General features: G+C 39.9%; 1 protein-coding gene across 3 annotated transcripts; it reads left to right on the top strand.

Annotated features, from left to right (window-relative positions):
- The first annotated feature begins 155 nt into the window (after window positions 1-155).
- Window positions 156-25,236, top strand: LOC121327637 (pirin-like). 3 transcript variants are annotated; one of them, XM_041271769.1, is made up of 10 exons: window positions 156-288; window positions 1,380-1,507; window positions 2,276-2,368; window positions 5,496-5,576; window positions 7,425-7,631; window positions 11,770-11,854; window positions 14,290-14,334; window positions 21,584-21,666; window positions 22,107-22,173; window positions 23,219-25,236. In XM_041271769.1, exons 2-10 carry the CDS (start codon window positions 1,415-1,417, stop codon window positions 23,332-23,334), a joined length of 870 nt encoding a protein of 289 aa, XP_041127703.1. In that variant the 5' UTR covers window positions 156-288; window positions 1,380-1,414; the 3' UTR covers window positions 23,335-25,236. The 3 variants fall into 3 exon arrangements, with proteins under 3 accessions (XP_041127703.1, XP_041127705.1, XP_041127704.1); XM_041271770.1 differs by lacking the exon at window positions 156-288 and adding an exon at window positions 420-491; XM_041271771.1 differs by lacking the exon at window positions 5,496-5,576 and having other exon boundaries at window positions 159-288.

The raw sequence follows: 25,236 nt of genomic DNA, 5'->3' as shown, positions 1-25,236 counted from the left end.
GCCAATATCAACAAGAGAATAAATATACTTTACACATAGAGACCCAATTGCATTACATTTTGTATTATTTTGTATATTGTCACTCGCTGTTAGTTGTGTTGATGAGGAACTTACTCCCTTCCCTTTGTAAACAGCTTCTTGTTCCGCGCCTGTGTCAGCCGACCGTAAAGAGTGTCAACATGATCGCACCGGTTGCCGGTTTTGCAGGTTAAGTTAGGTATTGTTAGCATACCATATCATACAAACGTACATTGCTTTTGATTGGGATTCGGGCTGTAGAAAAATGAGGTTTGTTATATTTATTTAATGTTGCATCGCATCGTTGTTATAGGTATAGTTGCACGTTTAATTTGCTTGGTCACTGTAATGATATAATAAAAACAAACTCACAGAATTTGCTGAATCATTCTACGTTCGCTTAACATTGTAGTAGCACTACTGTTCTGCAAACTGTCTCATTTTCGGTTGTCATTGGCAAGGACGGGAGACTGGTTAGTTGTGAGCATTACAAAACATCTTTAAAGAAGTCGCAAGTTTCGAGATGTAATGCTTATAAAGCAGTGACATGGGTGTTACTTTATGGACATTTTGTGTAGGCTAAGCGTAATCTTGTTGTATTGGTAGTTTATTTATTGTCTACTCAACAGGAAATGCTAAAAATGTAAATCTTGTACAATTTCTGTATGAAGCAGCGTAATGTTATGTATACCCATTTGAGACCGAGGTGCCGTATGACAAATATTTTACATTGAAGCTAGGTTCTCTAGGTTAGTTTCTTTATTATTATTATTTATTATTATTATTATTATTATTATTATTATTATTAGTATTATTATTAGACGTTCTTATCCAAGGCGACTTACAGTTGTACAATGTATCACATTACAAAATATTACATTACAGCCAATAGCAGCTATAAAATACAATAAAATCAGCAGTAAGAGCAAATTCAAATGAGAGAAAATAAAAAATACAGTAAATAATTACATTTGATACCGATTACGACAAAGAGCAACTTAAAATATTTGGTTATTACTTCCTTTAGATATTGGAAAGTCAATATTTTTTGTATCAAACTTACTTATTAAAATAAAATAAGTTTGAAACAGGCTTTTAATACTAGTCTGTGGAAGGAAAATAGTTTTTGCATGGCAGAGAAGTGTCACAGGCTTTTTGGATATCTTTTAGCAAAATATAATCAACTTTACTGGGTTAAAAAAAATGTTGGCTTCAGGGCAGTGGAAGTGGGGGCGGGAATCTGCAGGGAAATCGGTTTTCTCTTTGAACACTGAATGTCAATTAATGTATAACGTAATAGATTTAGATATTTGACAAAAATGAACCCAAATGTATGTCTTTAAAATATTTGGCCTTAACAGGTGTGAATAAGGTATTGAAAATCTCATTCTTAACAATGGCCCTTCGGAAAGTTGTCAAGACTGTCCTTAGTGTGGAACAACAAGAGGGCGTTGGTGCCAGTGTTCGCAGAAGCATAGGTCGGAAAGAGGTAGGTGGTAAGACATTGCCAGTGTGCTGAAACAAATCTCCAGAGATTTCAACATGTGCAGTGTTAAAATCCATGTCCTCCCAGAAGTGTAAACCTAAACTGACTGCTAAAAATATTGATGTGAATTTAGTGCTCATAAAAGCTGAGGGCCAGAAGGCACTGAAACAGCGCATACCACATATCAATTACCAGAACAACCTCTATTATTTAGTCCTCCTAAGCCTTTTGTTTTGTGGCGAATGTGAGGTTTTGTGATGGATTAATGACCATTGGGGGGCGTTGAGACCACCAAACTCATTTCAGTTGTAAACCAGAGTTTATCACATGCCTCCTGAGGTGAAAGGCATTAGAGACTAGGCTATTACTGCCCTGCTGTGACTCTTAAGGGCACCCTACTGAAAAAAAGATGTGCAGTTTTGTCCCTGGGTAGCCCATGCTAGGTTCCCTTTGGTGCCTTTGCAAAACTTTGAAAATCCAGTTTCAGTTCCACAAAAGTAATTTCTCTCTAAGGGATTTCAATGCTAACCAATGTCAATACCTGGGTTTCATATGAAAACCTTAGGCACCATTTTGATTCTAAATTCTTAGGTTTTAGGGTTGGGGCAAACATGTTTTTCTAATGAATGTTCTAATAGTCTTTCATTTAAAAAAATAATGTATCATTGTTACCTTATTGCACTTAATAAATCTAGTCCCCACAACATTGCTGTATGATATGACTTCCTACAGTAGTATTTATTACATTGGTTCTTTTCTCTTTAAATTCAGCTACAAAATTTAGATCCTTTTTTGATGTTAGATGAATTTAAAGTCTGCAAGCCAGCAGGCTTTCCTGACCACCCACACAGAGGTTTTGAGACTGTAAGTATTTTTTTTTTTTTTAACAATGTTTTATTTTTATTAAAGCAATACTTTATCTCTAACCCTCAAAAGGAAGGCATCTCCTTTCTTCTCCTTCGAATGCATTTTTTCTTTCTTGACACCCTGTCGCTTTTGAAAAATTTAATTGTTCTAGACATCTACTGCTTTTGCATTCTGGTAGCTCAATGGAAGGGGTGGACATCGTTTTTGTTCACCAAAACAACTTTTCTAGGTAAGCATCTCCTGTGACGGAAGCTTGTATGAAATTGCAAATACACTGCCACCGATTCCACCCCTCGTAATACAGTAGTATCTGCATAAAGGAACACCTCCTAAGAGAACACTTTGGATTAAGGAACAACCTTGTGGTGAAACTGAATTTTCCCATTGCTCCGCCTAAAGGAATAGTAACTTTGCTTAAATGAACACCTTTTTGGCACTGATAGCAACTAGTTGCTAACCGATTAAAAATTGATACAGTACTGTTTTGTAACCTGATAACTCATCATCATCAAACTGAAAGAAATTCAAATGGTTTATTCAATCTTTTCAAAACGGACTTATGAGCTGTTGTTGCATTTAACGGTTGTAGGGTGGTGCTGTGTTAATAACCATTGTGTTAAAAGTAATTATTGTATTCATAGGTACTGTTAGTCATTACAAGATATAAATACATTTGTATTATTGATTCATATTGGGATTGGCCTTGGCATATTATGTCCGGTGGTCAACTTTGTCTTAGAGAACAATTCTGCTAAGAGATTTGCTTGTTTCCTGAGGGATGTTCTCTTAGCCAGAGACTACTGTATGTCATAAACCATTTCACCTTGCACCTTCATATTTTCTGTGTTATGGAAACTCCTTAGTGTACTACCTAAAAGCACCCTTCACTTTGAACTGTGAGATTAGAGGGCTGCATGACAAAAACCTAAAGCTTTGAGATATTGGTACTGAGGTCAAACTAGCTGACTGGTGGTCTCCTTGTTAGTGTTTTTTAAGAGCGTAGCTAAACATTTTCTTAGGTTAAACAGTGGTTTGAAAAAATAGAATACATTATTAAATCCTGTGTAAAATAGTTGAAAATTCAATTAATCAAAATGGGATTTAAAAAAAAAAAAAAACAGTTAACAAAACAGTCCTTAAAATAGGCCTAATAGTTTTGTGACTAGGGCCCTCCATTCCTAATCAATACAGTTTGATACAAAAACAGCACCCACTGAAACAAGGTTTAATTTACCAAATGGGCAACCTGGGGGAAGCACTGTAAAAATTCATGGTATTAACAGAAATATTAAAATTGTAAATCTTTTTTTTTTTTTTTTTTAAATCTTGTAGCGATGCCATGCCAGTCTAAATGTACTTGCTGAAGAACATGTTCCTGGATAAACAAACTTGCCAGCGACATTATAAAATTATTCTCGCATTTCTTTCCATTGTCTAACTGCACCCATCAAAGCCAAAGTGTCCTAGATTTCTGGTGCTTGACAAGCCTTTAACAGCCCTTTTTATGTCACTTTCTTGTTCTGGTATAGACAATATCTCACCACACACATGTTTCCTTCTCTTGCATGTAATCATGTGTTCTGATTGTTTGATGCAAAATAGTGAAGTAATGTACAGCAGGCTGATTTGAGTAGCCTTTTCACTGCCCTGTGTGCTTCTGGTGTGTTGTGATGTTCCCAGGTTGCAATCCCTTTGGCATACTTAGTTGCAGTTCTCTAATCCAAGTTAACAGGATATTCTCAGATTGAGCTCAGGAAACTGCGCCAGACACAGCTGCTGACCTCTAACTTGTGGCTTCATTCAACCTGCAGGGTGCTAGCAATTGCTGTGATAATATATACAGCTAAAGAACATGATGTTAATGGTGTTGATCGCAGTGATCCCATTATATTTAACACATAATCACGTTACAGCTTGCTTAAATGATATATGTTACAATTGCAGTCAGTATGTCATCTGTATTACCAGTAGGCTTGTTGCGCTTCACCATGTATAACTTTGTATAATAGACGCATATGTAGGCAATTTTAGGTTTTTAGTTCACTATAAATTACTGGACGGGTCAGATGTTTATTTGACTGTTTTAAGAATTGCATTTTATAGTGTGAGTAAAATAAAAGGAGACATTTTCTTGGACCTAGAGCAATGTGATTAGAATATATATTTTTGTAATCTTCAACAGGTTATGTAGTTTGGCAAATTAAAATGTTTTTTTGTACAGAGAGATCATTTTAAAGCTGTAACAGGCTATCACATGCAAACTACCTGCAGAAATCAATTCTACTAGGAAGTTGAATGTGTTTTACATTACACAGTCTACAAAGGGCCGCTTTCTGAGAAACGTTAATTAAGTCTGCCCTATATTAGGTTCGCTCTGCCAATTGTACATTCCATTTGAACTAAAGCACTGATCACCTGAACTTACTTGGTACTTGCTGTTACAGTAAATTTGAATATTTTGGGCATCTCTGAGTTGTTTCCAAAAACAGCTGGCATGATAATACCGATTCATGAGTAAATGGTTGAAACTGTTTTAAACAATCTTTTAAAAGCTGGTTTCTTCTGTACTTTTGCCTGACAGAGATCCTAGGAATTACATTCATCAAAAAGGGATAGATGACATTTAATTTGGCAGGTTGCTAATTTCATGTGGTAATTGGATTACAATATATGGGCAGTAGCAGTAGTTAATCGAAGATAACTCGTTTCTGGACAGCTGCTTCTTGCTGATAGTAATACATATCATGTACAGTAATTATTCATTAGCAAATAATAACATAGTAAGATCGTGTGTGTCAGTATGAATGTGTGGAAATTATTCTGAATTTCTTCCATTAACTATTATAGTTGTATGTAATTACCTCAATTTATTATAAATAATATATCTGATACCTGCTAGGTTGAAGTAACTCCCCCTTTGGTATGTAATACTGAAAGGTGCCCCGATTCAACAATATCACTTGTATTGAATAGTATTCGGTCTGCCAAAGGTGAACCTACTCTATACATTTAGATGCACAAAAAACTCACAAAACTACTGACTGCCCTGTGTATTTGTTTGATTGTACAATTTGAGTTTTCAATATATTCTGCAGTGTTTCACCGTTCTCTTCTAATCCTTCAGGTTACTTATTTAATACAAGGCACTTCTGCCCATGAAGATTTTTGTGGTCACAGCGGTATAATGAAAGCAGGGGATTTACAGGTAAAAAATTAGTATTTCTTTTATATGGTTTTCATAAATCTTACCTGTTGTGCACTTCCATTCATTACATAGGTCTGAAATGTGAAGCTGTGAAAGCAACACATTAAAGTAAACATGTAATTAAGCAATAAAGAACACTGGGGTGTACATTATGTGCGATTTGAGAACTGCAATAAAGAGATCGTGATTGTATTTTAAAACATGATATTTGGTCCTTTTTAAATGAAAATACATTTCTATAACATGTCTTTATTCAAAAACAGCATATTTGAACCCCATGTATTGTAGCAAATGAAAGTGCCAAACATAAGGTGTATGGAATTACTGTATTTTGTTAGCTACAGTCACCTTAAGCAAAAAGATAATACATATTTGAAAAGCACATTTATGAACATCCTTTTATATATAACATCCCTTATATATATATATATATATATATATATATATATATATATATATATATATATATATATATATATTATTAAATGAAATTATAATTAAAAATTAATGACTGATTATACTGACTGACAACTTGGTTAAATTGTGCCTAAAGGGAGGTTACTATACTCATTACTGGAATAAAGAGTTGTACATTTGTATAGCCTTATAATTTCAATTGTTTCTGGCCAAAGTCTTCCAACTAACATGGGGCAATTTCTTTAAGCTTGGTCTCCAGTCTGGTCTCTGTTAGATCTGTGTTTTTCATTCCATTATGCAAGTGACACAATCTTTCAACAACAAAAACAGCAGCAACAGCTTGTGTTCATGTGCCGTAGTACTCATTTTACATTTAATCAGCACTTCAAGGTCCTTAAGAGTATTTATAAACAGCAGCCAGAACTGCAACGATGGACAAACATTTTGCATAACTTAGAATGTTAGGAATGAGACTATATGACGATAATTTAGATATTTTATTTAACATTGTGTAATAAAATAAACTACAAAATGATATTGCAAAAGTCTAACAGAAGCCATGATAGTAGTACAGTATTTCATGTTAGATTTTTCAATTTGTCAGTTTTTCTTTAAGTATATGGAAAACTACAAAACAGTATGCAATTCAATATGGTAACTTAACATTAATCAGCAGGCTTCATTCAACTTTATGAAGCAAAATTAGTTAATTCAATAGAGTGATGCAATTCTGGCCATAGTAGCTGTAGGTTGCAATTATAAGCCCCATTAAACTGGTAGTTGTTCAGCATTCTTCTAAAACATTTAAGTGAGGAAATAATGCATTAATTAACAGGCACTGTCAGAACTACAGACCCCAAAGTGACTTGACTTGTACTACAAGGCGGATATCTTATTTTTCATTATAATTCAATAATCAGTTAAGATGTTTTAATCGTACCTTCAAAAGGCCCTACCTTAGAACAGACCACATGTACCTTACCGTGTTTGGTCCAGAAATTCATTTCCAAGTAGCCTGTATACAAGCACAAAAAACGCAAAAAAAACCATGTTAAGAATAGGGTGAAAAGGGAAAGATTTAAAAAAAAAAAAAAAAAACGGTATCCAGGACTCGGAACCTAAATAAGGTAGCGACATAAAAACCCCCACGCTTACACAAATTTAAACATTGAAATCTCTATGTAATTCTGACGAACACAGCCAAAGTTATTGAAGTGCAGTTAGGGGTTTAACATTGAGCACCCAGCTCAACCCTAAGTATAACTGCGCTACTGTGCTGTTATTATATAGAAAAGAAAGAAATCCCTGTCATTGTTGGCATATATGTACATAGGCTATTAAAGTGAGTACAGGAGATATTTAGTGTTTAGGTATTTCATTGAGAGAAGGCGCTTTTACAATGGGTTTACTTTTTTTTAATGTGTTTTGCAGTGGATGACAGCTGGCAGGGGAGTTGTTCATGCTGAAATGCCTGTCTCAGATGAACCTGTCTGTGGTCTCCAGCTCTGGGTGAATCTGAGAAGCTCAGAAAAAATGGTGGCACCTCAGTACCAGGAACTGAAAAGCAAGGATATCCCAAAACCCAGCAAGGGAGGAATGACAATAGCTGTCATCTCTGGAGAAGCTCTGGGAGTCAAGGTAAATGTTGTTATACTCTATGTGAACCATACATTAATTTAGATTTAAACATAGTTTACATCCCATTCAATGTTCACAAATGTGATACCATTCGCTAGGTAGTTTGAAAACCATTTGAAAACTATCTTCACCACCCTTGCCAAGTAAAACATACACAGAGTGCTGTGAACGTGTTTGTTGGTTATTTGTCTGTCCTTATTCATGGATTAACTACAGTAGTCCATAATCCTTATTGGAGTATGTGGCAAAGTGGTTTGCAGTGCACAGGTGTAGAGGTGATGCAGTGATCAGGAATGATTTAAAACAACACAGTTCACAGTTAAGCAGCTCCTTATTTGGCTGGGTTGCTTGTTTTGCAACCATAAATAATAATACCTGGCTCTACACAACAATGTGTATTGCGCAGGTAAACCACGGAGTTCAGTCCCGAAATAATAATAGACACTAAACAAGACACACACAAACACAACACGGTCACAAGTCCAGAGTGAGTGCTCTAAGTGAAAGTGGTGATTTACAGCTTTATTCGTGCACAATGGTGAAGTGTACTCCAGGTTTAATTGCTGGCTGTTTAGCTACAGCTCTCGGATATTAGCCTTCTATAAACGACAAACGTAACAGTTTAATAGAGAAATAAAACAACACTCACTGGTCCTTTCATAATCATAAAAAAGGAACAGATTGCTTTGCCACATCCCTTGATATACCCTCAGCCACGCCCCCTTTGGTAGCGAGTGCAATCACGTATCCTCCAATCCATGACTGATACACCACCTACCGCATTAAGGTGATGACTTCTGGTATTGTAACTCTGCCCTCTTTCTGGATGGCCGACTTCCAACTGACACTGGAATGAACTGCCAAACCATCCACGCCGGGGCACACCCTTCCTGTTATACCATGCCCTCACAGGTCTGGAGGGAGATTGTTGACTAGGATTGACTCGCTGTCTATCATAGAATATTGTATAGGTTGCTGTACGACACAAGTTTATATCCACCCCTAGTGCCTTTCAGTGGGGTGGAAATGAACTTGAATTGTACAGCACCCTACAATACACTATCCTTTATAGTAGAAAGTTAAATAAGAAACAGTATAGCTACTCCTAACTTGACATCATGTCCAGCTGTTATGACATATGGCTTGATGCACAGTTATTTTTAGAGGGTTCATACAATAGCCTTTTATCTTTTTCCAAAGACTCCCTTACAAATCAAATATTGCAGTTCAAAGGGCTTATTCAAACATTTAAACAAATCTGGAAGATAATATACTTTTTTGGTATTTTTTTATACATGGTTTTGTATAAATACGATAAATGTAAGGTTAGGTATAGCAGGTGGCCTGTAAATCTTTTAACCCTCTATTGTGATTTATGTTTCTTTTCAGGCTGGTTATTTTAAATTGGAAGTTTGTGTTATTTTAGGCTGCATACCAAGAAACATGTCTGACACGAAATATGCATTGCTGGCAAGAGTACACAGCTGAACTCTCACTTCCAGGGTATATTAATCCAAGGGGTGCTTTTCTTATGAATTCAGTTGTCTTTGACTCCTCGTCTGCCTTGGGTTCAATTGTGGTTCAGCTTACAGGTAAGATGAGTTTGGAGGCATTAGTACTAATGGAGAGAAATTCTCCAAAGAATTGTACCTGATGTTTATTGACATTAAAATATATTTTCTCTTTGAGTGTAATTTAGAGTAGGAGAATATTGCAGAGAAGTGTAGCAGTGACCCTGGTTGAGGTTAATGTTTTCAAAACACAAGCTTTAAAACTGAGCATTAGGGAGTGGCATTCCATGTCAAGAAAGGAAGTAAGACACTTGCCAACTGCAGCACACTTTAGGAATGCAATAACAATCAAAAAAATGTTTCATGACAGCCTCATCGTCAAGTATGAGAATTGCAGATCATTTGTTCCGTTGGTAGGGAAGTATTGTTTTTGTGAGATGTTCATTTGTGTTAATTACCCCAAATTTCAAAAACTCTGCACTGGAACCTTTTTTTTTCGGGTATGTTATGTGCTACTTGCTTTCTGCTCCAAAGGATATGAAAATGGTGTGATATGAGGATTGCTATGTAGAGAAGCAAATCTTTCCACTACTTTATCCATGTTCAGTCATTTTGCTTGCACGGCTTGTATCCCAAGAACTTCCACGTCTTGCATCACCCACAGAGTTTTGCAGTTCGCTCCTAATCAGACAAAGGAAAGAAAAGTTTCTTTCACATGGTGCTGATGCTGCTGGTATTGCAAGTGCACTGCAGGGAAAATATCTTTGAAGGACTCCAAAAAGTGTGCAGATTGCAAAAGTCTTACTGGTCTTGCTTTCTTTCTACCAAGTGCTTTGCCTGACTCAATTCCACATACAATTCTGGCAATATTATGTCTCTAGAAAGGAAATAGGGGCTTGCTGGATTTAAAGCACAAACTGCATTCAGTAGTAAAAGGTTGGCAACATAAAAATATAAAATTCCCCAATCATATTTTTCAGTAGTACAGATGAAAGCAATAGTCTGCTTCATTCTACAGGAGATTTTGTTGGCCAGTACTTTCTATCATCACATTTTCCGCCGTACGATTAGACAGTTTGTGAATTCTCATGCCTAAGTGCTATTTTGATGTCCGTTTAATGTGTAATTTCTATCATTTCTGACCATACTTTGCTCCATGATGCTTCATTTCTGCAGATCTGAAGATCATCTTACTGTTTCTACCATTTGCACAACAGTTATAATGTCAAGAGTTAGAGATTGCAACAAACCTGACAAAGGTTTTGTTTTGCACAGAATGTACTGAAACGGTCCAACCCCCGAACTGAGTATCAGTAGAATTCAAGATGCCTGTGACCTGAACTGCTTTTGTCCCTTTGCTTGTTTCTGCCACATCCCTAAGTGTAGCCATAACTTGTGGAAATGTCTGTTTAAGATCTTTACAGGGAAGCCCATTGTATATCACATAATTTTTTTAGCTCAATCTTTGCTGTCCAGGCCTTGTTACTTGCTGGTTTGTTAAAAATGTGTCATGACGATGATATAAAACAATGCCATTTTTTAAGTAAAGAAAAAAAGTTGTCAGCCATCTGACTTTGAGCAGTCTATAATTGCTACAGTAGGTTGAGCCTGTGATTATAGGAGCAAATATAAATTGCTTTTGGTACTTTCTTGCGTATCTTCTGAACACCGTTAAACTGTCCACTCATTACCGGTGCCACCTTCATAGCACCGTGCAGCACATCTGGTGATGTCTGTGTTGCACTCCTGAAGCAAATCACAAATATAAGTTGTCAAGTAAGCAGAATACAACTTGCTTCCATGAGCAAAATCTATGAATTCCTCATGTTTATTTCCATCGTACATCTTTTGTTACATCTACCATAATCAAAAACCACTGATGGTATTACTTCACCAAAAATAGGATATGTTTTGGCCAGCAGATGTATAACTTCAAGAAGTTGCCTCTGTTTTTGTTGTCTTCATTTCCCTGCAGCTACACTGGGCTATTTTTTGACATGCTGTAAGCTCCATGGCCAAATGTCAGTGAAGTTTTGGCCGATACCGATAAAAATCCAAATATCGGCCAATAATATCTGTTGACCACTAGTTGGGTACACTACTGAAAAAAAGTTACTTATTACTCATTACTCGTAATATAATGCCCTTCACTTACACTCGCTTTCCTACCAAACTCTCATTCCTTTCGCACGCAGGACATAGGCTACTGCCTATATATGCACAGCTCTAAAAACTACAATACCCATGGTTTCTGAGACCATTTGTTCCGTTGCATGAGTGACATTTCAGATATTTCACACTGTACTTTCTTTCTGAGATCTGGCTAAATATTTGTATTGTAGGTTTTGGCAGTTACTTTTATTATTTTGTTTTATTAAAGTTGCTACAAAAAACAGTGACGGCTCAGAGTAGGATGGGGTTCGTTATTTGAAGACCTCTGGTGTAGCCCTCTTGATTTGACATCAGATCAGTACTAATCTGGAGAACTGTAGAGAAATAATTTGGGTGTTATTGTTATAAGTATACATTAATTGTTAGGAAATATATGGTGCAAAAATTGTTAGTCTTGTAATGGATTTTAAGATGAGTATTGTCTTGATACTTTCCTCTTTCTTTCTTTTTTCCAGTCCAAGGTTTATACAAGAACCCCAACCATGTATCTTGACTTTAAACTGGAGAAAGGAGCAAAACATGTGCAACCAGTTCCTATAGGTAGGTAAGCGAATAAATAACCTGGTTGAAAAGATAACTGGGGAATGGTTGTCCGTAACAAGCACTTTTTGTAAAATAAGTGATCCACATAATTGTCGAGTACATAACATGCTTACTGCTTTCGTCAGGTAAAAACACATTCGTTAAAACAATCTAAGTTTTTTTGTTGCCTTATTCAGTCATATGTCAGGTAAGCATGCCTTAAACAAATCACAGCACTAGAAACTGAAATCCCAAATAATCCACAGGTGTGGTACAGTATGGACATTAACAAGATGAGCGTTCTTCTTGAATTTACTTTCCAGTGTGTCAGTTCTGACACGGGAGACCACACATAACTGGTTAAAAGATAAGCCTCTTTACATGTGAAGCATATTCTCTTATGGGAATCCCATTTACTGCAACAGTTGGAATTTGGAAGCCTTTTAGTTATAGAAAATTGGACACAACTAGAAGGTCACATCTGAAAACAGTATTGTTGAATTTAACCTTATTGCATGTGTTTGAGCCTGGTTTAAGATTGTTGGTCTGCACAGAGTTTTAAAACGAGAAAAAAGAAAATCAAAAGCAATGACCAGCAATGTAGACCAACAACCTCCCTACCCCTAAAAACATATCTTTGTACGAAAATATCTAAATTCACTAAAAAATACCAAATTAGATCTAAGATGAGTTCACTACTGTGACTGGATTTATCAGTTGCACGAAATACCTTGGATGATATTATTATGTCAATTTTCAGAGCTTGTTTTCTGTACCTGGGTATTTCTCCAGTCTATTGAAACATGTTGTAGTTCAGGTCAGTTGGAGCTAGCAACTGTGAAATTCAACTATTTCAGTAAGATCCCCAACACTAAGTTTAATTTAATGTCTGCAGGTGTTTACCAAACAATGCTATTATAATTACTTATGTTTACATAATTCTCAGTTTTTTGGATTGCTCTTCTGCAGCATCTTAAGAAAGTCTTCAGTAGGGTCTAATTTGTAACACTGTTTTTTAAATTAAATTATTGTCAGAAATTCTAAGCATGTATTGTGTCTATTCTTTTCCACCCCCCACCCCCTCCCACAAAATCATAATTCAGTTACATCAGTTGCTTTTCTTTTTTATGGTTACTGTGTAACTTTTAAGTTAATTAATTAAACTTTTGAAAACTTTAAATGACCTGGAAGCAACAGTATATTAAATAATTTAGGCTAGGAAGTGCACTGTCTTTACGGGCATAGAATTTGAGGGTTAAATTCTTCATTTTGATAAGGCTGCTTATGTTGTGGGATTAACAAAACAACCCAGGGGTATTATTTTCCGTAAGAGAAAAAAAAAAACTAACACTTGGTATGTTTGTGCTTTCCCCCTTTCACGTGACTGCAGATACAAGCTGTTTGAAAAATATATCCTTAAAATCTTAGTCATGATGTGGGCACCCATTGTGTTTATGTATTTAAACATTTCTCGTGATAATATTAACAATTAAAACAGGCATGGATTGTTACAATGCTGTACTCGGTAAAAAAGTCATTGTTATCCATACAATATTTTAACAGAAGGTCAATATATTACAAAATATTCCCCACCTGGCTACATAGTAAGGCCTTTTTGCCATATTTCATATGTACAATGGCACCAATTTTGAAGAAAGTGCAAAGAAGAAATGCGTCAGTGAGTCAATAGAACAATTGTAACAGTATAAAACTAGCAACTAAGTATTGTCTTTGATAGTTCCTTAGGAGTTTTACAATTTAAAAGGCTTAATGATTATCCTTTTGTACAAGTTCAGTTATATAAACTGGTTGTAATCCATGTACATTTAATGAAGATTATTCACCAATTTAATTCATCTTTTGCTGCCAGTTAACAGCCTAACTTTACAAGCAATAATGTTCATGATGGTGTTGTTTTCTTTTGTTGCTAAGAATGAACCTATGCATGTTGTTAAAGTGGATTAAACCTGGTCAAAGCAGTTCCAGGGATTGGAATACGCAGGGTCCTGTGTGCGTGTGGGCAAAAAAATACATTTATTTATGGGTTTTATTTGGGTAAAAAATACATTTATAAACTATGGGTTTAATATTATATTATATTATAAATATATATAGCTAATATATATATATTATATATATAATATATTAAATACTCTGGTCACCGCCTGGTTATCCACTGTGGGCAAATTGTCCACTTCCTACATTTATTAAGGAATGAGCAACTTATAGTGGAAAATACAGGCCATTGCCTCTTCCTGAGCATATTCTTTTCTTAAATAAATATTTCTCCAGAAAAAAAAATGAAGGGTAATTTTCAAAATGAGTTGAAAATCCACATTAGGTCATCAGTGAACAAGATTTTTTTTTTTTTTTTTTTAATTACATTATATACAATGATCTTACTTTTTCAATAGACAAAGAGTTGTAATTACAGCGATCTTTCTCTGTTTCAGGATGGACTGCATTTATCTATACCCTTTCAGGATGTGTTCACGTTGGTAAGTGAATACAGTATACTTGGTGATATTGGAGTGAAAATGTAAAACCCTTTTCATGTGAATTGAAATGTGTATTTCTGCACAATACATTTTTTTTGTTTGTTTTTAAATGCTGTTTTGAAATGGAAAGATACGGGAATGGCAATATGTACAATTAATTTTGAGTTTAAATTTGAGGCTGTAATTATTCTGTCGTAAAATAAATGCCATGCTTATTAGGATCTAATAATGACAACATGATTTTGACCTCTAGAGACACCAAATAACAGGAAAATTTGTCTTCATTGAGTTAACCCTCATAAGGAAACATTGGAAAACTGACTTTCCTGGTAGCCTGGGGTCCAAGCGGACCCCAGCATCAAACAAAATATAACTAACAACTGGAGTAAATGAATGAATGAAAATGTGTTTATCAACACTTTATTTTGCTTGTCCTTTACTTCTAGCTATCATTTGGTATAATGTGTTGTTTATGCTATGAAATATCTGAACTAATCTTCGGTGTTCAATAATAAACTAACGTTACGGAATAGGTTGATCATGGTGGATAAACGGTTAGGATAAACTGTGGATATGTGATGGGCAGCTACGCGATAGATGTGTGTGTGTTTGTGTGTGTGTGTGTGTGTGTGTGTATATAAACAACGTTCTACTGGCGAGAGCCTTGCACTGTTCCTGTGGAATTCGGATTCAGGTATTTATAATGGTGTTATTATTATTACAATATTATATAGTGAGAAATGTGGGTGAGTAGGGTAGCCTATTGTAGATTTACTACGTGTTTTGAAAATGTACTTGTAACAGGGAGAGATCTGTGCTGACTCTGCTGGCGTGTTCACGGGCTGCAGGAAGAGGGCGGCAGTCGCCCAACAACCGCCTGTGAGTCATGGCAGTGACACGGGGAGGTGGGAAAGTGTGAGTGTGGACTTTCCCCCTCTCTGAATGGCCGAGAGGCGGGTCTTGGGTGATTGTCGGTCCTATAAAGTAACGCTCTGTTGTTTCCTCAGGTCTGCCCACTTAGACGCGCTAAGGGTGCGGACCCTTTGATTCAGGACCGGGAATCAGCGAGACAGAGAGAGAGAGCGGGGAACCCTTGGGCAGACCCCGGCGTATTGTGAAAGAGCAGGCGAGATAGCCGAGAGAGTAGGACGGTGATCCGGGTCGTGCGGGTAGCGGCGACCGGGATAACGCTGCCGAGTGCAGCACCTTTTATTTGTAGTTTTATTACTGTTTTATTTTTCCCTTGTTCTTTTCGCCTTCTGTTTTCATTATTATTTCTTTGAGCACCTGCGAGTGCATTTGCAGGTCGTGTACCAGCTGTGGTATTTCCGTGGTGCTGTCTATCATCGTTGATAGGCAGCCCACGGTCAACAGTGCCCTCTACCGGAGAGAAAAAAATACAAGGAAAGAAAAAGAGCCGGCCTAAAATAAAACTGGGCACCTGTGTGGTGTTTTCCAAATACACCTGTCTGTCTCCTTGTCAGTGAATTACCCACACCCCTTCCACACGTGGTGTCAGAAGTGGGATTCACTGGCACTGCCCCAAGCAGTGCAGCTATAGAAGGAGCAGACGAGCCATGGATGCTACGCAGTTTGCGGCGATGATGGACCTCCTGCGCCAGACGCTCACCGCAGCAGTGCAGGGGGCGGCAAGACCCGCAGCTCCAGACCCCCAGTTGCAACGCCCCACAAAAATGACGGCCGAGGATCGACCTGACGCCTATTTGGAGGTGTTTGAAGCTATGGCGACCTCGGCCGGGTGGGATCCAGCCCGGTGGGCTAGTTACCTGCTTCCTCAGCTCACGGGGGAGGCGCAAGCAGCAGCGAGAACGCTGTCCCCAGAACGGATGATGGATTACCCCACGCTGAAAACCGTCATCCTTAATCGCGTGGGGGCCACACCGGAGGGGTATCGGAAGAAATTCCGAGAGGAGCAGTTTGCGGTAGGGGAGCACCCACGAGCCATCGCCCACCGTCTGAAGGATTACGCACTGGGTTGGTTGAACCCGGAGCTGAACACCAAAGCCAGGGTGGTGGAGATGATCGTGGTGGAGCGCTTCCTGGAATGTCTAGCCCCGGAACCTCGGCTGTGGGTCCAGCGGCAGGCACCAGACACGCTGGACCGGGCGGTCGAACTTGCCGAGCGGTACCAGGCAGCGGAACCAACGCCCGCGAAACTGCCCGGGAGGAGTGCGGCTACTGGATCGTCCCCTCAACTGGCCCCGGAAAGGGCGAAGGGACTGGGGGGAAGGGGTAGTCCAGGATTTGGTCGGGGGGTGTCGGCGGGAGCTCCCGGCCCGGGTACTGGGGCAGGGTGGGGATACCCACGGGCTGCTGCAGTGTCGGACCGGGGTCTCGCGCGGACGCCTTATCGGCGAGCCCCTTTTATGGCTCCAGTGTTTCCCCCTCTTTTCCAAAACTTCGGGGAGAGAAACCAGCCCACCGAGGTGTTGGACGTGCAGGGAGGTGGGCCACCTCTCCCGGGACTGCCCCGTGATGGAGTGTGACCTCAGCCGACCAGGTAAGCACGTTCAATTACCTCAGTCGCTTCAGCACACGGGTTTTGTTATTCCTGTGACAGTGGATGGTACAAAAACCCAGGCTCTCCTGGACTCAGGGTGTAGTCAGTCTCTGGTACAGGAGAGCCTAATCTCACCGGGGCATAAACGTATATTGGGACGGGTGCATATTAAATGTATTCATGGGGATGTCCGCTCCTATCCCAAGATAAATGTGTGTATGACTATTGGCCAGCAGGTGACGCAGGTGCAGGTAGGATTATGTCCTCGATTGCCGGTACCAGTAGTTCTGGGACGGGACTGTGAGCAGTTTAAAGATTGGTTGGCTGCTCTGACAGCCCCGTCTTCTTTATTGGCTAAGAAAGAGGAAGTAATTGGAGAGATTTTTCCCTTTCGCGATCCAGAATGGTTTTGCCATAGATTTAAACCCCGTAAAACTAAACGGGAGCGTCGGATCGCTAAGAATGAGGGCTGGCAATGGAGGGAGTCGGAGAAGTTCCAGGTGGGGGCGGTTGGTGAAGAGTCCGGGGGGGAGGTCGCGGAGCCAGCGCAGGGGTCTGGCTCGGCTGCCTCTGCTCGGGACCGACCTGACCCCGAGTTGGAAGCCATGGGAGCTGATTTCTTAGCTCGCTCCCGTGACTTCCGACTCGAGCAAGGGCGTGACGACGTGCTGGGCAGGCTCTTTGACCAAGCAGCGGTGGTTAATGGTCGGGTGGTCGAGCCCAGACGCGCCGCCACGTACCCCCACTTTGAAATTGATCGAGACCTACTGTACCGTGTTGATAAATTACCCCAGACCGGTGAAGTGCGTCATCAGTTGTTCATTCCTCAGCCCTTTAAGGAGGATTTGTTGCAGCTGGCTCACGCTATTCCCCTGTCTGGTCATTTGGGAAGGGATAAAACTAAAGCAAGGCTTGTGTCACGGTTCTTCTGGCTGGGGCTGGATGGCGATGTTAAGCGGTTTTGTGAGCGTTGTGGGGAATGTCAGAAGGCCAGCCCTAGAGCCGTTCCACGAGCCCCTCTGGTGCCTTTGCCCCTAGTGGAAGCTCCGTTTGAGCGTATTGGGATGGACATAGTTGGGCCACTAGAAAGGAGTGCGGCAGGATACACCCACCTACTTGTCATTCTGGATTACGCTACGCGTTATCCAGAGGCAATTCCCCTCCGATCTATGTCCGCTAAGTCTGTTGCCAACGAGCTTGTGAAGGTTTTTTCCCGGGTGGGGATTCCCAAAGAGATACTAACCGATCAAGGCACCAATTTTATGTCCCGACTAATCCGCGGAACATGTAAGCTTTTGGGAATTAAGACCATTAGGACCTCTGTGTTTCATCCTCAGACAGACGGTTTGGTGGAACGCTTTAATAAGACCCTTAAGAACATGTTGCGCAGATTTATTCGTAGTGATGTGCGTTACTGGGACCAGCTGATTCCTCCCCTTCTCTTTGCGATCAGAGAGGTTCCCCAGGCTTCCACGGGGTTTTCACCATTCGAGCTGCTGTATGGGCGGAGACCCCGGGGCGTGCTCGATCTGGTCAGAGAGATGTGGGAGGAGCAGCAGGACAATTCGACCAATACAGTCCGGTATGTGTTGGACCTGCGCAAACGTCTTGAGTCTGTTGGGAAATGGGCGCATGACAATTTGCAGCAGGCGCAGCACAGACAGGAGACACAATATAACCGAGGAGCCCGGTTGCGCACATTTCAGCCGGGGGATAAGGTACTTCTTTTACTACCCAGTTCTGAGTCGAAACTCTTGGCTAAGTGGCAAGGACCCTTTGAGGTTACACGCCAGGTTGGGAAGGTGGACTATGAGATCTGCCAGCCGGAGCGACGGACAGAGAAACACATTTACCATATCAATCTTTTAAAGCCTTGGTTACAGCCAGAGGCGTTGTTAGTGGCGCATGCAGATGACGTCACGGACCTGGGACCTGATCTTTCTGTGTTGGCAAGAAAAGGATCGGTACAGATTGCAGAGAATCTGACACCAACGCAGAAATGTCAGGCTCACGGTCTGGTGGCAGAGTTTCCTGACGTGTTCTCTTCAGTCCCGGGGCAGACTCGAGTAGCCCATCATCACATTGATATTGAGCCGGGGGTGCTAGTTCGCCAGAGGCCGTACCGTATACCTGAGCGTAAAAGACAGGTAATAAAAGCGGAAATTGACGAAATGCTGAGACTGGGGGTAATAGAAGAGTCCCAAAGTGACTGGAACAGTCCGATCGTTTTAGTCGATAAGCCAGACGGGTCAACTCGATTTTGCATTGATTTCAGACGAATCAATGAGAAATCGAAATTTGACGCTTATCCGATGCCCCGAGTAGATGAGTTGCTGGAGCGTCTAGGCACGGCTCATTTTATGACGACACTGGATTTAACGAAGGGGTACTGGCAGATACCCCTGACTCCGGAATCTAGAGAGAGGACGGCGTTTTCGACTCCCTTCGGGTTGTACCAATTCAGGACCATGCCCTTTGGGTTGCACGGAGCCCCCGCCACTTTCCAGCGGATGATGGATCGCATCTTGCGGCCCCATCAGCAGTACGCCGCTGCTTACATAGATGACGTGGTTATCCACAGTGAGGATTGGCCGAGTCATCTGTGTAAGGTAGCGGCGGTGCTGCAATCCTTGCGGGAGGCGGGGCTCACTGCTAACCCAAAGAAGTGTGCCATTGGGAAGAGTGAGTCGGAGTATTTGGGGTATCGAGTAGGGGGCGGCCAGATCAGACCGCTAGTTGCTAAGGTGAAAGCCTTGGCTGACTGGCCGGTTCCTACAACCAAAACCCAGGTGCGCTCTTTCTTGGGACTAGCGGGCTATTATAGAAAGTTCATCCCGAGTTTCGCTACGCTCGCTGCTCCCTTGACAGACCTCACCCGGAAGGCTGCCCCAAATACGGTTCAGTGGACGGAGTCGTGCCAGAGGGCCTTTCTCGCCTTGAAGCGGAGGCTGTGTAGTAAGCCAGTACTATGCAGCCCGGATTTTGGTAAGAGGTTCACCCTGCAGACGGATGCGTCAGAGACAGGTCTCGGGGCAGTGTTGTCGCAGGAGGTTCGGGGAAGCGAGCACCCAGTCCTGTATATCAGCAGGAAGCTCCTTCCCCGCGAGAAAAATTATAGCACCATCGAGAAGGAGTGTCTCGCGGTAAAATGGGCAGTCGAGTCACTCCGGTACTACCTCCTGGGGCGACACTTCACCCTGGTTACAGATCATGCCCCCTTAGCATGGCTTCACCGGATGAAAGATAGCAATGCCAGAATCACGCGGTGGTACTTGGCCTTGCAGCCCTATGCCTTCAGGGTAGTCCACCGAGCAGGAAAGCTGCATCAAAACGCAGACTTTTTCTCTCGGGAAGGCATGGGGGTGTAAGATTTTCGAATGAACCGGTGGTGTCATTCTGAGGGGAAGGATATGTAACAGGGAGAGATCTGTGCTGACTCTGCTGGCGTGTTCACGGTCTGCAGGAAGAGGGCGGCAGTCGCCCAACAACCGCCTGTGAGTCATGGCAGTGACACGGGGAGGTGGGAAAGTGTGTGTGTGGACTTTCCCCCTCTCTGAATGGCCGAGAGGCGGGTCTTGGGTGATTGTCGGTCCTATAAAGTAACGCTCTGTTGTTTCCTCAGGTCTGCCCACTTAGACGCGCTAAGGGTGCGGACCCTTTGATTCAGGACCGGGAATCAGCGAGACAGAGAGAGAGAGCGGGGAACCCTTGGGCAGACCCCGGCGTATTGTGAAAGAGCAGGCGAGATAGCCGAGAGAGTAGGACGGTGATCCGGGTCGTGCGGGTAGCGGCGACCGGGATAACGCTGCCGAGTGCAGCACCTTTTATTTGTAGTTTTATTACTGTTTTATTTTTCCCTTGTTCTTTTCGCCTTCTGTTTTCATTATTATTTCTTTGAGCACCTGCGAGTGCATTTGAAGGTCGTGTACCAGCTGTGGTATTTCCGTGGTGCTGTCTATCATCGTTGATAGGCAGCCCACGGTCAACAGTGCCCTCTACCGGAGAGAAAAATTACAAGGAAAGAAAAAGAGCCGGCCTAAAATAAAACTGGGCACCTGTGTGGTGTTTTCCAAATACACCTGTCTGTCACCTTGTCAGTGAATTACCCACACCCCTTCCACAGTACTATACTAAACATTTTGAATGGATATATCATTAACCTAAAGTGCTTGATTTTAGCTGAGTCCAACTACCATAAGGATCAGAAATGCTGTGGTTCTGTATGAAAACTTGTATATATTATAAATTTATGTCAATCAGAAATGTTTAGCAAATAATACATAGATAGTACATAGTGCTTTTTTAATGGAATGTTGTTGTTTGTTTTGTATTTGTATTTTTGTAACGCTATGTCTTGGTTTTTGTTTTGTTTCCCTTGTGTTTTTTTTTATATATTTTGGTATATTTTAGTTTGGTTGGCCAAATCAGGTAACACAACCACAAAACTTGATATATTATAAAAAGCAACAAATGGGGCTGAAGTGTATTACTTTAGATTATAACTGCATCTCAGTGTTCTTGTGAATTTCGTTGAACTCGAGCTTCACGCTTGTGGTTTATGATGGCAGTCAGAACCTTTCAATACAATTACAACCTTGCAATTCACTGCAACCCATCTGTTATTCTAGATGTACACTGTATGCACTCCGAATTATCACTTAATTTCAGATATCTAAGTTAGCTATTGTTTTAAAGTTTCAGTAATTTTACTTTTTTACCCTTTTGCAGGTCCTGACAACGACCAGAGACAAATCGAGCCGCACCATACAGTTGTGTTGGATGATGGAGAGGGTATACAAGTGGAAAATAAGGTATTTCTTTCCTCCTCATCCCTTAATCTTCCCATTCCATTAGATTGTTTTTGCTAAGTTGGCAGAATTCTGTTTTATTGCTGTCTTGTATGGTTAGTGTTATTGGTGACTAAAAAATAGAGAAACTGGCCTACATTGTTGTTAGCGTTTTTTAATGTTATTATAGCAAATTGTTGTACTGAGGTTTGGCTGAATGAATAATTTAATGTTTGTAGAAATGCACGCATGGGTCAGCAGGAGTGTAACAAAGTATTCATAATGTAATTCATGGTTGTCTTAGACTGGTATTCTATTCATTAAATTACTGCATGAATGCCAATGCTAAGAAGCCTGTAGCCTATGTTGGTCTGCATCTTTCAAATTCAATACAGCAGTTCCAAATGTGAAGCTGGAGAGTCCAGTATTGAGTAACACATATTGTTTTTTCTTTTTTCATTAAGGATCCTGAAGTAGCACACTTTGTAATAATTGCAGGAGAACCAATTAAGGAACCAGTTGTAAAACATGGTAAGCAAAGTAACGTGATCAAAGTTAACATGGTAGTCTTGTGACAAGGGCATCTAGTCCTTGGTGACAAAGGAAACACATAACGTTGTTTTATGCAGGGACCTGTCGGAAGTGCAGGTTTGCAGCTCCTTTTCTCTCTCTCCGTCCATGACTTGAGAAGCTTAGAAAAGGAAAACTATGTCATTTTAACCAAAGCAGGCCTTGTTAGCCTTTGGATTATCTGGTAGGGCCTATTAAGCTACAAATTATCCAGTAGTAAGATAAGTGGAACAAATAAGTATAAAGGTTGCAGTCCCATGAGACATATTTTATAATGTATAGACACTAACAACATGTTAATATTTTTAAACTGGCCTTTATGAGCACATTTTTTGTGGGTAGGTATATCATTTGTATTCTAATGTGTTCATTTGATGGCTGTTTGCAGGCAAGGAGTCATGGAAGACTGGTATTGTTAGGCAAACTTTTCTACCGAAATTAATGTACCAGGTACAGGCTGTGCAACTCACTCCTTTTATCTGGCATCATAAAGATTCCTTACTTAATGCGTAGTTCTTCTTAGTTACTTCTTTAACACATAAATATACTGAATTATTCTTTTAGAGAATCAAAAATATTGACTTTATTTAAGACAGGATTACAGTTTTTTTTTTTTTTTAAATCTCGAAACCACTGTAGAACTGGTTTAAAGGATTCTTACATGCAACTAACTAATTTGTTGCTAGTTTTATATTTTTAATATTGTCCTTACAGAATAAAATGGGGGCCGTAGGTCAATACATTTGAAAACCCTTATCCGAATAACAGTTTCATCTAAAAAAGAGTTTGTAGTAAAGACGTTAAGTGTCTTCAGCTGCTGACCTGAGAGTTTAAACTGCGTGCAGTTTACTTTAGTATATGCTATGTAAGCAGTTTAGTGCAGAAACACAACTTGACAACTGTATCTAACCTTCCTTTTGGCCCAAAACTGCCCTACAGTCCGAAAGGTAAGATAAATACATTCTGTTTACATTGTTTATAACGGCATTTTTGTTTCATTTACTAGGTCCTTTTGTGATGAACACTGAGGAAGAAATAACACAGGCAATCAATGACTTTCGATCTGGAACCAACGGGTTTGAACGGGCTAAATTATGGAAGTCAAAAATACGATACAAGTAAACATTTTCGGCATATGTTTGTGTCAACAAAATTTGACAAAAACAACAAATGTGTGACGCTTGTCTAGCAACTCTTGTTTTTTTTCTTCTCTACTGTGCATTATTTAATGAGTAAACAAAGTTTTTGAAAGGCGTCTTGGTAGATAATGGGAAAAGGGTATTAAATATATCTTCAAGCTCTGCTTTTATAAATGCGTAGAAATAGCAGCCTTAGTTGGGAGTCAGTTTCTTAATTTTTACTGAGTAAGATCCATACAAGGACCTTTTCAAAGTTCTTTGCGAGTCTGTAATTCTTTTTGTGTTTTTGTAAATGTGAAAAATCCATTAAAAAATATAGGAATGATTATATGGAGAATTTGCCTACAATGGATGGATATAATTCAATCGCTTAAATGGCATTTTTTATATTGATTTATTATTGATTGATATAAAAAGTGCCAGTTCAAAAGATTTTACAGTTCATACTAGTCGTTTAAGTTATTTCTGTCAGTAGTGTACAATTTCTTGGATCTATTTTTTGTCTTTTTGACATGTTCGTTTCCCTTTCTCAGGACCAGCACCATGTTTTAACAAAAAGATCACGTACTGTGTGTTTATCTTTACAACTTACATAACATACTGTACTAAAGCCGTGTTTGGTTACAAGATGGCCTTCCATATTATTTAATTATTTCCAATTGGCATGTTGTAATGGTAACATAACCTTTTTTTTTTTGTTTAACAGGTTTAGTGTTCTCTTTGGTTTGGACATATGCAAATTACTGGGTATGCAAATTTCTCATCATCCTTAATCGATTATGTGGTCATGTAACGTGTCATTCACTACTAGACCTATAAGCTTTACTTCACAAGGAAGTGGGTGCAAACCAATCATGACAGTTGTAGCCTATAGACATTTACAAAATACTGTGACAATATTGTGACAACAGAGGTGGTACAGTAATCCAAATTACAGAAACTGTTAACACTGGAACAATGCGCTGGGAGCTACACTTAATGGCCAGTTAAGGCTTTTCTTACATTTTTTGGGCAGTTAATGTATTAGTTGTTGCTTAGTTACAGTATTGTAAAATTGCGAGGTGTTGTTTTCTCACATCAAAAACAAGGTAATGCTCCTTAGTTTTGCCACAGTTATCCCTGATGCGTATTTGATGCAGAAGGTGGAAAACAAAACAAAAAACACACCCTTTCCCGAATAAGATTTGTGTTCTCATTCATTTGGACTATGTTTAACTGGTGTGTAAATATTATGAAAATGACTAGGTATGCAATTTCTCTATGGTATCTTAATTCCTTTATGTGGTCACATGCTGTGTCATCCAGTTGACCTATATAAGCTTGTGAGAGGTGTATGTGCAATTAATTGGCGACCATGCGAAGGAGAAAGGACATCAGTGACTTCGCTAGGGGGTATATAGCGGGTGCGTGTTCTCATGGCACTTCTGTAAGCAAAGTCATTGGAGCTGTCAATGTATCCAGACAGACAGCCTCACGGGTGTACAAGGAGTGGAGATTTCATAGAAAACGCAGCAATGCCAAGAAGGGTCGAAAACGGATCATCAGTGGCCCAGCCAAAAGACGTTTGCAGAGAATTGTGAGGATGAAGAGAGGTGCTTCAATAGTTGAAATAACAACTGCCTTCAACAGGGGACATCATATTCTTGTTTCTACTTCAACAGTAAGCAGGGAGTTACACCGTATGGCCAATTAAGGTCATTTGCTAATCCTTTATCCAAGCAATGCAATAATTGGTGGTTTCAATATTGTCAAATGGTCATGTTTTTCTTCATTTAAAGAAACGAGTGGAAAACAACAGACTGAATAAAAACCAATTGATCCTCGCTAAGCATTAGTTGTATTTGTGAATTTTTGGATCAGTTTGTTAGAAGGTATGATTTAACTA

Source organism: Polyodon spathula, chromosome 15 (assembly GCF_017654505.1).
Source record: "Polyodon spathula isolate WHYD16114869_AA chromosome 15, ASM1765450v1, whole genome shotgun sequence".
Lineage (NCBI taxonomy): Eukaryota > Metazoa > Chordata > Actinopteri > Acipenseriformes > Polyodontidae > Polyodon > Polyodon spathula.
The sequence above is the reverse complement of the archived record's forward strand: the minus strand, read 5'-3'. Positions and strand labels throughout refer to the sequence as shown.

Bases quoted from the DNA above. Each gene is read 5' to 3' on its own strand.
- LOC121327637 (XM_041271769.1), top strand. From the start codon at position 1,415: ATGGCCCTTCGGAAAGTTGTCAAGACTGTCCTTAGTGTGGAACAACAA. The intron at 5,577-7,424 runs GTAAAAAATTAG...TGTGTTTTGCAG, and splicing joins TGAAAGCAGGGGATTTACAG to TGGATGACAGCTGGCAGGGG. The intron at 21,667-22,106 runs GTATTTCTTTCC...TTTTTCATTAAG, and splicing joins GTATACAAGTGGAAAATAAG to GATCCTGAAGTAGCACACTT.